The sequence below is a fragment of the Parus major genome, chromosome 1A (genome assembly GCF_001522545.3).
Source record: "Parus major isolate Abel chromosome 1A, Parus_major1.1, whole genome shotgun sequence".
Taxonomy (NCBI): Eukaryota; Metazoa; Chordata; class Aves; order Passeriformes; family Paridae; genus Parus; species Parus major.
Genome location: NC_031773.1, coordinates 53,389,018 through 53,405,361, shown reverse-complemented (window position 1 = coordinate 53,405,361; position 16,344 = coordinate 53,389,018). Strand labels below are relative to the sequence as shown.

The window sequence follows — 16,344 nt, the reverse complement described above, 5'->3', positions numbered from 1 at the left end:
TGGGCTGTCCCATGTCCCTGCACACCCTAAAGGGCTGAATGTCCCCCTGGGAGACGGATCCCTGGTTTTTCCCGAAGGCAGGAATCCGATCTTCCCCTGCGGGGCAGGAGCGGGGACAAGGCCGAGCCGGCCCCAGGTGCAGGCAGGGATTCCTTTCACAGACCCTTTGAAATAGAAAAAGGAGGAATAAATGTTCCCAGCCGGGCTGGAGTCCGGGGCGAGTGGCTCTACAGAGCTCCCACCTCCAGCCCCTCCAGGAGCCTGTGCCATCTCTTTGGGCTGAGAAGAGCAAGGGCTTTCAAGCTGTCCACTGCAGGGGGAAATCTGTGAGGGTCACAGCTCACTGCTCTTTCAGGACTGAGTTTGGGGTTTTTTGTTGGTTTTACAGTAAGACACAGTTTCATAGTGTAAAAATAGGAGTGCTGCTTCTGCCCTTTAGACATAAGCACCCATCTCGCTGGCAGTATTTTCACAGCCAACGAAACTGGCTTTGTTTAACCGGAGCCAGAATTGTGTAGTGCATCCTATGAAGCAGCATTAGAGACAGGCTCAGGTGACTGAGAACAGGGAGGTGAGCAACGCAGAATTTTAGGAGTTGTCAGTCATTTCAGTCTCACATTAAGTTGGTGGTATAGAAACTGAGATGGTGCCATAATAGAGGAAAATTTGAGGCTCTCTATCATTTGTAGGAAGAAGTTGATTCTGTGTGGGATTTCCACAATTTTCACTATGCATATTTTAGGAGGAAAATGCAAACTAAGAACTTTTTTCAGCAGCACTCAGTATTGCATATCCCTCGTTGTATAACAAATTTTGCAGTGACATTTCAATATAGAATGTTTTTATTTCCAAACATGGGAATAAAGTTTAATACATCAAGATGTGGAATAAAAGATAAATCAATGTCACTATGAATAGTGTCAGGCTCTGCAAGTACACTTGTGCTGACAAAGCTTTCTCATGAAGGTGTAGCAATGACAGTAAACTGAATTTCCTCACACTGGTAAACACTGTGACATATTTCAGCAAAGCCCTTTTGTCTGATAAATGGTTAACAAGCAGAACTTTATCCACAAGATTTTATCACAAATCAGTCTTGGAAGTCAAAAAATCCAACAACTTAGGATTTTTGGTTTGGTATGGTTTTAATGATGAAATAAATTAGAAAACTGTGATTGTGAAAAACTCAGTACAAAAAACTTTAGTCAAAAATTTCAATGACATTTGGTACTCAAATTGTGGTCTACTGCTAGTCTGTGAAGTGTGAGATACCAGCATAGATACTCATTTTTCCTGTTAGCTGCACAAATGCTCAGGAGCATTTATGGATTATTTTCTTTGATATAAAGTAAGAGAAGAAAGATATCATGGAAATAGAATGGAATTCAGTTACTCCATCCTGGTGCCTTGTGGACTGAATAGGCTAAAAATGAGTTTAAGAATGCATGGGAACTTGATAACCAGACTATAGCCACTAAATTTCCCCTATCTGTCTTAAATACTGTCAGTGCTTGGCAGCTTTCCAGGTGCCTGTTACAGTACCCATGGAATTTTGAGTTTGAAAAAGAAGGAACTTAGAAGACTATAGACATGTAAACATATATTTTAGAAATAATTTTTGTTCAAGGTCATGGTTACAGTGTTCTTTAGAGATTAATTCCTATGTGAAAACACAAGAAATGAGTGGAAGCTTGCATATGGTCAGGTTTGATTTAGCACCATCACTTCAGAAAAGTGGAAAGCACTAGGAAAACACTCTAAATAAGCAATGATTGTTTTATGTGCTTCTATAACTATGAATGGAAGTGAAGAAAAAATCTGGACTCACCAATTACACTCCAGCTCCTCATTTGGATCTGTAAATTATTTCTTTGGTATCTAGTCTATTCCACAGAATTCCCTATTACCAGACTTTTTTTTCCAACTGCTCATTCAGTTTTTCAGCCCTCAAGTCAGGGAACATTCTTACACTTAGCATGTGATGGTTTGATTGGCTCTGATGGCCCATAAAATCTTTTATAATGGAAAGCATTTAGATTAGTCGTGAAATGGGACTGCTCTCAGTGAGATTATATGATGGGACTAGTTAATATCCTTGGGCTTGTTTGGGTTTTTTGAATTTTAATCATATGCCAAACTAAATTTCTGGGCAAACTTTTTGTTGATTTTACTTCTTCTTCAGTCCCTACCTGAAAGTGAATCACTGGACTGTGACACTTTTAAGCTGTTGGAATATAAAATAACTTCATCTTCAGTGAACCTGCAGATTTGTCCACTTTGTTATAATAAGAGGGAGTATTTAACCTAAGTTTGCTGTTTTCACCTTTAAACACTGTCTCAAATCAAACCCAGCAGTTTATCTGTCCAATCTATCATCACTACAAGTGGAAACAGAAACTAGAAATACACTATAAATGTATCAGTTTGGCTCTATCACACTATTGGCCACAATAATAGTGATTTGGCCAGCAAACAGAGCACCAATCAGAGCTTATTTACTTCAGTCCTTTAGAACAAGTTTGCTTTCAGGATTTAGGACCAATGTCTGCTTAGAACAGTTTCTCTAGGTATGTTTTAAAAATAACATAGAAAATGTCCATGAACACTGATAAGAGAAGGTAATGATTTCAGCTGATATTACAGTTTCTTGCTTCTGCTCAGACTGGGAATTGTCTGTGGAAGTTGCATTCAAATCAAATTATTTCTCAGTGGAGACCAGGTTCATGAGACACCAGGCAGACCCTGCATGCATGACTGTGCTCAGATTTTGCAGAATGACAATAATTCTTCATTTTATTTATTTTTTTTAAATAAGAATTGTGTTTACTTCAAGTCCAATTTAATGCACTTTTATTGATTATAAATTACTTTGAACTGAGCCCTCTCTTTTCCAGCTCATTTTCTGGGATCTGCTAACTGTACTGTTTCCCAGTGAAATGTTTGTCATGTTCTGATAATCTCCATAGTTTGTTGAGCATATTACCGTCTCCTAAAAGGTGAGGCTATGGCTTTTACCCACATCACTGATGCAGGTGATAATTTGGGTGGAGTGATCCACAAAAAACAGTCCAATCATTCTGACCCATTTCTCTGTTTCAGAACACCCTTTTTTCTGGGAATGAAAGGAATGAAAGGAATAATTGTCACCCTGAAAATTAAACCTTCTGATCTTGTTTTTATTGTTTCTAGCCACTTTCCCAGGAAATTAACTGTAAATATAGATGTTTATCCATACCATTAAAGCAATGTCTTTTGATGGATGTTTCTCATGACCAGTGTGGTTGGGAAGGTGCTAACCTGACTATCCAATCCCTGGTCATTGATGAGAATCTATAAATACTAGAGTCAGAAAAACAAAAGTACTTTTTTCCCTATCATAACATTGAACAGTGTCTGTGTGGATCATTCTGTGTCCTATAATGGCATATAAACTTTACTGCTTTTGTCTGCTGCTGATCTGGACATGAGGTCTGCTAAGCAACAGTTCCACATCCTTAGTCCTTCCCTGCCCACTCATTTCAGTGGAGCATCTTCCTCAGGAGAAAGCCTGGTGGCACCACAGGGATGGTTCTGGTGTCAGGCACAGGGGACAATCCTGTGCCTGACACCAGGACACAACTGCACAGGAGCTGGGGTAAGCCCTGCTCTCTCCCCAAACCAGCATTTTGTCTATTCTTGTCTGACTAGCAGAGTCAGCACTTTAGGAATGCCTACGTAATGGTTATATTGGTCTGATCCCTCGAGGCTATGTCCTCAAGATTAATCCATCGACTTAAATCGGACACACGTTGACAGTGACAGGTCTTTGTGACAAAAAGCACTAAGTGACTATCCTCATGTTGTTTGACATATGAGAGTCTCTTTAATATGTTGCTGTTGCAAAGACAGATATCATACCTGTGTCCATGATGGTGCAGTCATAGTCCTGCTTTCCTTTCCAGGTAAATGGGGGATAAGTCCTCTGCTCAGACTGGGTGAGATCCTGAATCCCTTGGCTATTCTTTGCTGGGCTGTAACTGATCTGTATAGAACTGCAGGGAGAAATTAGTGCAGGAGACTTTTCTCCTCCTTCCTGTGAATGTTCCAGCCCAGTGACAGTGAAATGCTATCTTTAGGCTTTCTGCAAGCTCTGATTTAATGCCCGAGGTCATCTCCTTTACCTACCTAAGGCAAAAAAAACCCAAAAAAAACACCCACTACTCATTTTCCAAAATGACTGAAAGTTCTTAAGCCTACTCAAAATAGAGCTGGTCATGAGTACAGAGCTGAATGATAGAAAGGGTTACCCAGCCAGACCTCATTCCCAGTATGCCTGCTGACAGGCTGTAGTTCTTGAACGGTCTGAACTGCAGGTCCCCAAGATACTTTGCTTTCAGCACAGCAGTAGAGCAGGACCTGGAGACTGCTTTAGAACCATCATCATGCCTCATTATGATTGCACTCCAGTGTGAAAAGTAATATATGTGATGTCAGGGAGTTACTATGCTTTGTGCTGCCAGAGAAGCCAATGGAAGCGGGAATTCAGAGCCCTTGAGAACTGGCCACCACACACAAGCTGACATCCCTATGTCAATTCCCTGCCAAAGCTTCTTCTGGCTGCGGCAGGTTGGATGCCAGTGCAGCCAGACCTAAAATGGAATTGAAATTTTAAATAATGATAGCCTTAATTTAACATGGTTCTTAAGTATCTTCATAACTTTAGCACATCACTTAATATCATAGAACTTTAAGCTTAGTTATCTATATACTCAGTAAGAGATCTTAAGTCTTACTTCATCTGAAAAAGTGAACATGATAAATGTGAAGAAGAGATGGAAAATTGTTGGTAATGGGTCAAGTTACATCTCCTGCTGATTTTCAAGTGTGTGTGTGTGCATATATAATTATAAATTACAAATAAAAATGTCTTGGCTCTAAGTGCTCATATCCTGTGTCAAACTGGATCCTCAATGCATCTCATGACATGGCTGAGGCATGAAAGCATTTCTGGAGATGTTATCTAAGTCACAGTGTGCTTTCATTTTATTCTCTAACTGCACTTAACACACTATCTTTCCTGAGTAGCCATTTAGAGAGGACTGCTGAGTTCATTCCTATTCTTGCTGTAGAATTACATATAGCCAGTGCATTACCAGTTTCACAACCAAAGACTTACCCAAGGTCTGTGCTTAGAACGACACAACCCACTGAAATGCAACATTCTCAGCTTCTCAGATAAAGAACTGCAAAGAAGAGACCCTTGTTTTTTTGGAATTCTGAAGCAGAAGCTAACTTTATTTGTTCTGTAGAAGGTGCACTTGACGTTATGGTGTCGATTCAGTGGTAACTGGACCTTCAACAGCCTCTTTCCCCTTTAGCTCAAGAGGCATCATCGCAACCCAGTGAACTGCACTTCTCCAAAAGGATTGAGGATTGCGTGCTGGAGCCTCTCTCCACCAGCAATGCCCTGACAATGCCTGGACAGAGCGCCATATTAGGCAACAGGCCATGGGGAATGGCATGTGGGGACTCCAGGGAGCATGCCTCCGAGGGAAGGAGCACAGCCATAAGCTGCTGGTTGAGGGTGCAGAGCCCTGTCCTGGCTGACAAGCCTGTTGCAGAGGTCAGCCAGAGAGGGCTGTCATTCTTTGGGGAGGTGGAAACTACTCGGAGCTATTAATGGTTTTTTTCCTGGCTGTCCTCAGGAATGGAACTATAAGCCAGGCATGACCATGAAAGGGGTTGCTCATGGCCAAAAGATTACGAAGTATCTCCCATGTCTCTGCCACCCCCAGTCCCTGAAACTCTCTCCTTTTAGTTTTTCTTTCCATCTTATAATTCAGGTCTCTTCTTTGGGCTCCATTCTTGACTCGGTTTTCTTATCAATGCCCTCAACAGCCTTGAATTATGGTTTAGGAAACAAACCACTGACTTTGTCTGTCTTCTGTCCTCATCTCATCACAGAATTGCAGAATAGCTGTGTTGGAAAGGACCTTTGGGGTTGGACCTTTGGAGATAGTCTAGTCCAAGCTCTCTGCTAGGAACAGGGTCCAATGGTGTAGGTTGCCTGTGAGAGTGCTCAGATTTTGAATGTCTCCTTTTGTTGTCTGCATGCATGAGAAGAAGTTTAGACTATAATGATAATGTTTCAGGCCTGGTCTGTGCCGTAAGCTTTGGCTAACATCTGTGCTGGGTGAGGCAGGACTTGTAAGATGTGTGATTGCTGAGCAGTGTTACAGTGTCAGTGAAGCCACAGAATACCTCTCAAAATGAAAGAAAAATTCAAGGAAAGTCCCTCAAAGTCTCATAGGCCTTTCATCTGAGAGTGGAAAGTGCTTTATTTGTTGAGTTTTTAATTATAAGTTTGTAACTCTTACTGGTAAGCCAGTGAGGTTTTTATAATCCAGTATTCATAAGAATACTCCCTGTTTCTAGCTAATAATTTTCACAAGGAAAATTATGCAACCAATAATTTTCTGCTATTACTTTTCCATGCAAGAAACATACTTCCATGCCACAATGATGTCTCAGTGGAGCATCTTAGCAGAAACAGCGAGAAATGTCATGGTAGGAAAGCAAATAAGTTCCAAGACATACTCTTTGTGGTATAAGCTTCAAGTTTTCATATGAAAATTTTTCTTATTTTTCTAGGCCATGAAGCAAAACTTAGTATGTCAGTAATGAGACCAGAAAAAATAAATTGCTATGAACCCATGTAAAGATATTTCTTTATTTTCACACTCTGTGTGTTGGTCTTTAATATACTTGCTTCCATTCTGTGTGGTGGGTGCTGTGATCAGAACTTCCAACACAAGCTCTTTCCCTGTAGCAAGGGATTCTCTTTGAAACCTCTACAAGGATTTGTTGTTGTATCTGTGTATGTGACTGGAAGTTCCTACACCATAACAAATGCACACACTCAGTTTAAAATAATATTTGCATTAAAAATATTCCTCCCTTTAAAACATTTAATGGATTTATTAAGAATGAGAATTGTGGTTTAGTTATATTTAGAACTGAGTGTAAAGAAATAGCCTTACCAGCATTTCTGAGTGACAGATACTGAAATTTTTTTCCTGAATCTGACCTGAGGTGGGGTTCCAAGAGTTAATGTCCATAACATGATAAAGGTTATTAAGAGCCATCTACTCTTACAGTTCAGGGTTTCAACCTTTTAAATCTTTGCTTGTTATAAGTCATTGAACTGTAAGTCAATTTTAGTGCCAAAAAACATTGCTGTTTTCAACCTGTTCAGACTACTAAAGCTTTTAAATGTTGAAAATAAGCTTCCTTTTCTTTTTGAAAATCTATTTTAGCTAGACAATTTTTTCTGCTGTTTTTAGATGGGAAAACATGTCATCCCACAAGGATAACATTTAAATAGGATAAAAAGCCTGGTTTCTGTATCACACATTGGAAAGGGAAGTGATTTACATTAAAAATCAGGAGGAAAATCCAAACATACTGCAGATCCTACTCAGAGCAACTAAACATTTTTTGTTGTTGTTTTTTTTAATTTCTGCTTGCACTGAACATTGATCTCTAGGTCTAATGGTATGGTGAAAATGAGATTAAGGTCCCTGGATTCACTCTGCATGATCCCCCAAAGTTAATGGATCCATTACACTTCACAGTTAAAGTAATGTCTGATGTTATTTCAGTTGGTGAAAATTTTGCTTAATTTTGCACATGAGTGAGAGACCTTATCACTGTCTAAAACTACCTGAAAGGAACCTGCAGACAGATAGAGATCAATCTCTTCTCCCAAGTAACAAGTGATAGCACAAGAGGAAATGGCCTCAAGTTGCACCAGGGGAGGTTGAGATGGGATATTAGGAAAAATTTCATCCCTGGAAGGGTTGTTGATCCCTGGAACAGACTGCCTAGAGAGTTGCACTCAGCATCCCTGGAGGAATTTAAAAGATGTGTAGATGTGGCTCTTGGGGATGTGGTTCAGTGGTCACTTGGCAGTGCTGGGTTAGTGGTTGGACTCAATGATGTTAAAGACCTTTTCCAGCCTAAAGGATTCTACATTTCTATGAATATTATCTATCTCCACACTGAACAGTTTCTCTAACTTCTCTTTGCAGAACAAGAGCTTCAGATTTCTGACTTTGTCACTCTGAAGTTGTCACATGTTGTGTGTAGAAAGCAAAATAAATTTCACAGCTGCACTTAAATATTAAAGAACTCAAAGTCAACAAATGTATACCAAATGTATGAAAAACGTTTGCTTGTATTTGAAGCTCAATATCTGTCTTCTTTCCTCATTTTTCAGAAACCGAAAATGAAAGTGCACCGCCACCTCCAGGTTAGTGTAAAAAATGCTAATTTGAGCTCTGGCACTAACAACAGATGCTGCATAGCCATAACATGGTTTGTGTTCATTGTCTCTTTGAAAGTAAGAGGACAGTAAGGAAAGTAAAAAAAAAAAAGCCTGCCCACGTAAGATATCCTCACTTCACTTTGCCTGATTACTGATTTTTCAGACTCAATTTTTGTTTGTGAGTGATTAGCTGTTTGCTTAATATTGCAAATGTCCTTCAGGATACAGGTAAACCATGTCTGCTTAAATTATGTGGTTAAATTATGCTGTCCTCTTTGATGCTGGGCAGCATGTAATTACCAAAATACTCCCTTTCATTTCACCTAAAAGATACACTGAGAGTAAAGTTGACAGAATCAAGCATGGGATTAATTTCACTTACTTTTAACCATTTGAAAATGATGTATCATGTCTGAGTAGTTCAGCAGTTCCACCTCTGACCAGTGGAGCAGATCCTGGGTCATACATGCCCATCCAGTGGGCATTTCCCAGGTAAGCTATCTAAAATGTCTCTAGATATCCATGTGCAGGCAGTCGCCCTGAGCAGTGTGATTGATTGTCTAGAATGGAGTGGCTGAGCTCCAGGAAGCCAAAGTTAGGTGAGGCAAAACTCATTCATAAGGATGAGGGCTTCAGGTAGAGCTGAAGCTCTTCAAAGCACAAGAATTCTCTCTGCTGGGAGCTGGAAAGGCAGGCAAGCCTTGCCCTGTGCCTTTGAGTAAGTTCACTTACATTCTCAGATAATGGTTAATACATATATCTGCAGTATGCATGTCTAATTTAACCATTTGGTGAGTTTTATACTCTTTGTAGCAACCTAAATAGCAATTCCAAACAGAACAAATACCCTACAAGTGTTAAATCTGCCTTCACTTACTGTCTTCCTAACTGGTATTTTATAAGGCTGTTTCAAGATGTCCTTGTTTCAACAATACACCCTTTGATTAAAAAATGACAAAGGTATCATTTGCCACAAGGAGTTTCACAGTTAAATTATCCACATATTATTTTTATGTGATGAACTCTTTCATATTGCATATATTTGTAAGGAAACTTAATTGGTTTTTAATTAATGATATTTTACTCAACCATAAAATTTGTACAGTTAATATTAAACTAATTAATTTCACCCTTAGGGTCTTACCTGATATACTTTGTACTTGAATTCATGTTTTTAATCAATCTCAACTTTCAAGTAGAACCAAAATGAGAAACAGCTTTTTGTATACAGAAAGGAATAGCATCTTTGAAGCGTTGCATTAAAAACATCTAACATTTTCTAATAATTACCGTCTTCCTTTCTATTTAAAAACACAGGATTAAATACAAAATTGCTTCTATAACCTCCTTTCTTTTCTTCTTACCTGTTTTTCTTCTGAAAACTAAGTAGGGTGTCATTAGACCTTTATGGTTAGACACAGACCAGTCTGAGATGTTTTTAAGCTGGACGTGCCAGTCACCTCTAGCTTCCTTCTGCCTGACACAAGATGCTGGCATCTTGGATTATCAAGTGCTAATACCCTCAGAGGGAAGCTGGTTTCAAGATTCCAAATTTTATAACTTACAAATAGTTTATTGGACATAATCAAGCACCTTGCACCAGGACATTTTTGGGAAGTCATTGTGAGAGGTCTTTCCACATCTCAGTGTCAAGCCACAGGTGAGGAGCACTTTGACTGATGAAGTAGTAGATGATGAAGCAGACATGCTACCATCTGCTACCAATCTCCTGATACCAGTTCCTGCTGGGAAAAGAAAGTGTTACTGTAGCAAAAGTCCCATTAAAAAGGAACTTCTGACCAAGATGGACAACCTGACAACTGGAACTGGGGAATTTAGGGAATCCAGACAGAAGCATCTATGAGTCTGTCATGCTACCAGAATGTGAAATTTCATTTTAAGTTTCAGCTTTAATTTTCATAGTTACTGTGGCTGCATACATGTGAACAAGAAATCAGGATAATCAGCTTGCTCTTGCAGATGTTTTCTCCATGGAACAAAAATTTTCTTAATTCCATCTTGGCAGTGTTAGTCTATTGACCATCACCATGTTCTGTCAGGCAGTTGACAGGTAAGTTTGCCACAGAAAGCCGTTGTTCACAGGCAATTGGATATTGTGTTTATACCTTGAAGACAGCACACTTCATGATTTCACATGATTTCACAAGATTCTAGATTGAATTAAGTAGGAAAACAAAACCAACAGGAATCCTATCAAATCCTGAAACAGAGAAAGTGTGGAAATTGGTGTTTTGTTCAAAGCACATTCTGAGTTTTCTCATACAGATGAAATCAAAAATAATTCCTGTTCACCTGCTCAGAGTAGATGACAGACTGGCAGTTCTGATCAAGAAAACAAGTTGTCTTGGCAAGACTATGTGGATAATGATGAAGATGATGATAAAGAATTAAAGAACATCCTCAATACACCCTCTCTGTAATTTTTCTTAAGGATTAACTGAGTGGCAGTAACTTATGTCTGATCCAATGTCTTTCCAATTAACAGTGATATGTAATTAATTTCAAAAGCTTTTGTGAATTTGCCCAAGAACAAGAGACTAACAACTGCTGTTTCTAAAAAAGCCCAGCATTTTTCTTCCACTGAGTCCAGGAGCATCAATCTTACATGACTTGTTCAAAACAGAAATTGCATTGGTATGCACAGGATGTAAAATGCTTTATGGGATTGCAACTGTATGTTATATATACACATATATCAATCATTCTTTAATGTTGCTTTTCCACTACTACCAGAACCTGCATTTTTTAATGCTGTGTAAGTCTCTCTTTTTACTTTAAAATCCTCTCAAAACTATACTTGTCCTTCCTACACAGAACAAACAACACCACAGGAAGGTGGAAATGAAAAGGGTAAAGGTAAGTCTGGAACCATACTATAAAAATGGGCAGTAAAGATAACATTCCTAAATGCTATTCTGATGCTGGATTGTTTGAGCTTTAATTCAGAATTTTTGTGCTGAATTTCGGAAGTGTGATGTGAGGCTTCCTAGATCCTTTTTCTGCATGACTTAGCCAGCACAAGGAAATTATGATACTTGTGAATATCTTCAAAAATTCTGCAAACCATACAGATACTCTAGCAACAGTATTTATATTGACTGTTCAATTAATGGATCAAATTACAAGTGATTTGCTTGAGCATAAAACTGTGTTTAAATGAGTCTGGATGTTGCCCCTGACCAAGCTTGCTAAAACCCAGACGCTGTGCACATTGGTTGCTTTTAAATAAAGTGGACAATGTCCTACTGTAATTCTAGGCTGTTTCTGTTCTACCACAGAAACTTGATATTTGACCTTTCAGAAATCTCCATAGATTTTTTCATCTGAAATCAAAAAAATCGCGCATTCGTCTTTCCATCCTCACTGGGAGCCCAGGAGCTGAGCTCTTTACAGGTTCTGAAAAGTGTGTTTGAGGACTGTCTGCTGTGAACAAATAGATAACTGTTCCACGAGCAACACATGCAAGAGTCAGTTCCAGTTTTAATACACAGCTTTGTGCTGCTGAGATTATATTCTAGCTCCTCTGGTTAGGAGGATACATTTTGAGCAAACTGGGCCAAATTTTTGTGGAAGCCCTGCCAAAACAGAAATCAAACACCCCATCAGGTTATTTTGAAGAGAATAATCCCATTTTTTTTAACTGAATTCTGATCAAAGGCTAAACCAGACCAAGTTATGCTTACAACTGACACAATGCTTGATTTTCATATGGCATGGCTACGCTTTTTCATGGCAAATCAAGAAATGGCTTGCTTGAAAATGTATTCTGGCTTTTGGTATCTTCCAAACAAAATCTTGTCTTTTAGACAGACTGGATGCATACTTGATACTTGCAGATTTATTTGGCAATGGCATGCATGGCTATTTTTCTCAGCAGAGTCAAAATATAAACACTAAGAATGTGTGATTCAAATACCCTTTTGAAAATAAAAATGCTGAACCAGGCTTCAGTGCATGCTATTTTGCCAGTTATCTTTGCATTGAGCAATTATTTTGACACACAAAATTTGTGTGAGTAATCAAATCTGTCAACTCGGTAATGGAAATGCAATTCAGAATAATTTGCATGCCTAATGATAGGAAAAAAGATGAAGGTCTTGCCTCAAGCTATTCCAACAGTTAGTTCTGCTTGCTTTAATTTGGATATGAAAGAAATGTTTGTTCCCAAACTGAACATGAATGGTGATTTCCTCACTGCTTACAAGCCTACATTTCAGTGAATAAAAATGAAAGCATGGTAGGTAACTTATCCAAAACTTCTATTACCTTATTACACATTATTATGTTTCTCTTTTGAATTTAGTGAAGGACACAAGTATTTTCTAGGAGGAAAAATGTTCCTTCTGAGAGAAATCTTTTAGTGCTAGGAGGATTTTACTACCAAAAATATTGTTTGAGATCCTACTATGGAAACTTTTACCAGTTTCAGTCCACGGTGGCAGCTGTTGCCTCTGTAAAAATACCAGCAAAAGTCTGACTATTAATATGAAGATGACCTTCTGCCATGTTACAGTAAAACTGTCACCTCTGCAAAGCAAAGTAGATGTCATTGCCAGACACTTGGTAGTGATACTTCTAAAAATTAATTACAGTGCAGTTGTTCCTATCAGCACTTGTTTTATTGCAGAGTGTCACCAAGTAAGGAAAAACATATTTTCATTGAGTGATTCCTTCAGGTTTTTGTGCCAGAAAAAACCAAAATCATCTTTATAATGGTGAATATAATTCACAAAAATGGAAAAGGTTCCATTCTTCCAATCTTTCCAAAACCATTTACATTTGAAAATGAACAGTTCAGCAAGGAAATTATGACAGAACCAGCTAGATGCTAGCTTATATATAAGCTATATGTAAAATACTTTCTGCAGCTTTTTTGGGTACTTCCCTGAATGAGGAGATGGGAAACATTCATATCTGAATTCCACAGCAATTACACAATAGTTTTGTGCCAGCAGTTGTGACCAGTTTGATGATAATTTATGAGACACTGTAAGAACCTGGAATGGGACTGTGCTGACATCTAAGAAAGATATCTTGGTAGTCCATGTAAATCCCATAGTCCATCATTTTCACCTCATCCCTAAGAAAAAATTAACAGACCTTAGGAATATAGAGGATACCTATCTGTTTGTCTGTTTTACTGTTCTATTTCCTTTTAGTACTTATTGTCTGTGTGAAATTACATATTTATATTCCTTTGTGTTCATTGTAAAGCTATGAAATGAAAAACAGTGTGGTAAATTCTTTGTATCTCATCGTTATTTTTCTGTATATTGGTAGCTCAGAGCAGTAAACATAGAATTTTCTTTCATAAAATTAACCAGTTTAAAAATATATATAATAATGTTGTAAAAATTCAGAATATGTGTGATCATCCATTTTATTTTCAGAGAAAAAAAGTGAATCAGCACAAATTCCTCCAAATTTACTATGTTGTCTTATATTCAATTTAAATGCTTATGTCTTCGCTTTTAATTTTAGTATTATCTTACAGATTGAATACGTTATAATTTTGTTCCCACTTGCTGGAATAATAATAAAATTTTAATATCAATTTGCTCATTCCTTTTTTTAGGTGCCATCCAGCCATTGAAAGAGCTACTAAAATTTCTGTATATTTTACTGATACCTTTCCTCTAGGTTCTTCCAACCATCTACTAAAACGTTCATCGCATGTGTCACCCTTGTATTTTTCCAGGTTTCACTTATCTATTTGTCTCCCTACTAAAACTTCCCCTCCATGGCTAGATACTTCATTTGCCATTTCCAAAGTGCCAAGTCCCCTTGATGGGACTCAGATTGGTAACTGAAGTCAACTAAATTTGAAACTCTCAGTCTTGCTGTGCTCTGTAATTTCAGCATAAACAACAGAAGAGAAAAACAAAATATTAATGTACAATTAATGGGTTTCCACCACTTCTGCACAACATTAAGTTTGTCAATGATGCCAGTGCCATTGGCTGATGGCAGGATAGAAACTTTCATTTTGTGTGGGATGTTTCAGACCAGGGGAAAGTAGGTCTAAAATCCTTGATACCAGCAGCTCATATATGAATCAGGAATTAATTTTATTTTGGCAGATTTTTCTAGATTTGCAGTGCCAGCAGTCAGAAATTTTAATGTTTAGGTTATTTTAATGTTTAAGTGTGTTTAGATTAGCTTCTTTGGAGATCTGGAGAGTTCTTTCATCCAACAAGGTTCTATTCCTGATGAAGTTCAGTCTACTCCACAGTTAATGTTATCATTTAGAAACAGGGAAAAGAAACATAAATACCCTATATGTTAATAAGAGTGTGCCACAGACAAAGAACAAAGATTTCTATGGAGTAATGCATCTTATCAGCCTGCTGTCAAATGAATCAATTGATTTCCTCATACCAAACTCTCGTCATGCAACAGATTGAAAAATATATTCCATTAAAAGTTTACTTGCAGAAGATAAGGGCAGTGAATTAATGATCATGGTTCTACTGACAGATCTGGTTTTTTTTGCTGGTTTTGTTATCTTCAAATAGACTTTATTGCTAGCACAGACTATAATTCATCACAGAAACTGAATTGGCTGTAGCTGCTGAACCAATAGTCAGTCCATTTTGTCCTAGAAGCCAGAGAGAGAGGAAGTGATGGATTGAAAATTACCCATTTACCAAAACAATTCCTTCAGCATGTACTGTTTTCATACTCTTTCCATTTCTAAAACATTCAATTGGGCTTTCATCTTAATACTTCTGACATGTTTGTTTGTTTCATTTGTTTGTCTTTGATGTTAACATTTTGCTTGAAAAATGATAGATTACCCTTCAGAAACCCCAGTGATCCCTCTGCAAAACTAATAACTTCTTTTTGGGTTTTTTAGTTTTTCAAATGATTAAATGAAAGAGAAATCTGAGTGGTCCTTTCATAACTTGCTTATCATACATCACCATGTAGGATGCATCACATCAAATGTTTTACGCTAGTCTTAATTATTTTTTTCAGCCAAATGGCTCTTTGAGCCATCATCAATCACAATGGTGACATCACTGACAAAAAGAGCTGAAAGTACACTCAATGCTTTCATGAAATATGGAGAAATATTTGCAGTGGAAGCACATAGTCTTGCAGCCATTTAGTCACTAATGTAGTATGTTAAAACATCTGACATGACTTTAATCATTACCGTGCTTTCACTGAAAATCAGCATTTTCAACATCTACTTCTGGCATTATTGGATGATGCAGGTCATGAGGATGCTTCCATTTTTTTTTATTTTTTTTTCCCTCTATGAATAAGAAAAGATATTTGGAAGATAACACATTAATCCTTCATGTGTAGGCATACCTTTTACAATTCTCATCTTCCTCCCAAGGGATCTTAAAATTGAAGCTGATGAATCATTAAAAAGGAATGAGTAAAACGTTATAGTGAAGTAGGAAAATTCTATTAACAGATTTTTAATTAACCTTCAGTGGTTAAACAAACCCAAAAATTCAATATTGCCAGTTTATGAAAATGCAACTATATTTCATATGTGTGTTTGTCATAGATATTACATTTTTCCTTGAAAAAAAGATAGATACATTATAACTTTAAGGTCAAAATCAAAGGATAAATTCTGATTTAAAATTTCATTTTGGAAACAAAAATACAAGATATAAAAAAATCCAACCCCTCAAAAAAGTATCTTTAAAGATGTGGGTTAATATCTTTTCAAAGCTGTTCTTGTTTAACTTTGTTCTCCATTTTGAAATGTTCTACAGATTATTTTCTGATACTATATATAAACATGTTATCTTCATATTACTTATGTATTAAATCCCAAAGATACCTAATTTTTTTTTGTCTTTCAAATGATACCTTTGTTATTTTCTTTCTTTCACCATTAGGCTTTTAAGACATCAAGACTTTTTGCTTATTTTTATCAAAGCTGATCTCTGAGGTTTCTAGTCAACATCTAAAATTCAAAGAGACTCTTGTAAAGATGGTCTTTGTCTTATTCTGGTTTTCTAATAATCATGATTACATTATTTCCATTTAAT

General features: G+C 37.5%; 1 protein-coding gene across 5 annotated transcripts in view; it reads left to right on the top strand.

Annotated features, from left to right (window-relative positions):
* MYBPC1 (myosin binding protein C1) overlaps positions 1–16,344 on the top strand; it is a 69,915-nt gene that overhangs the window by 13,129 nt on the left and 40,442 nt on the right. For all 5 annotated transcript variants that reach the window (XM_015627478.1, XM_019006651.1, XM_019006650.1 and 2 more), the window contains exons 2-3: positions 8,258–8,290; positions 11,141–11,182. In XM_015627478.1, the coding sequence (XP_015482964.1) occupies positions 8,258–8,290; positions 11,141–11,182 (75 nt within the window). The remainder of the gene's footprint in view (positions 1–8,257; positions 8,291–11,140; positions 11,183–16,344) is intronic.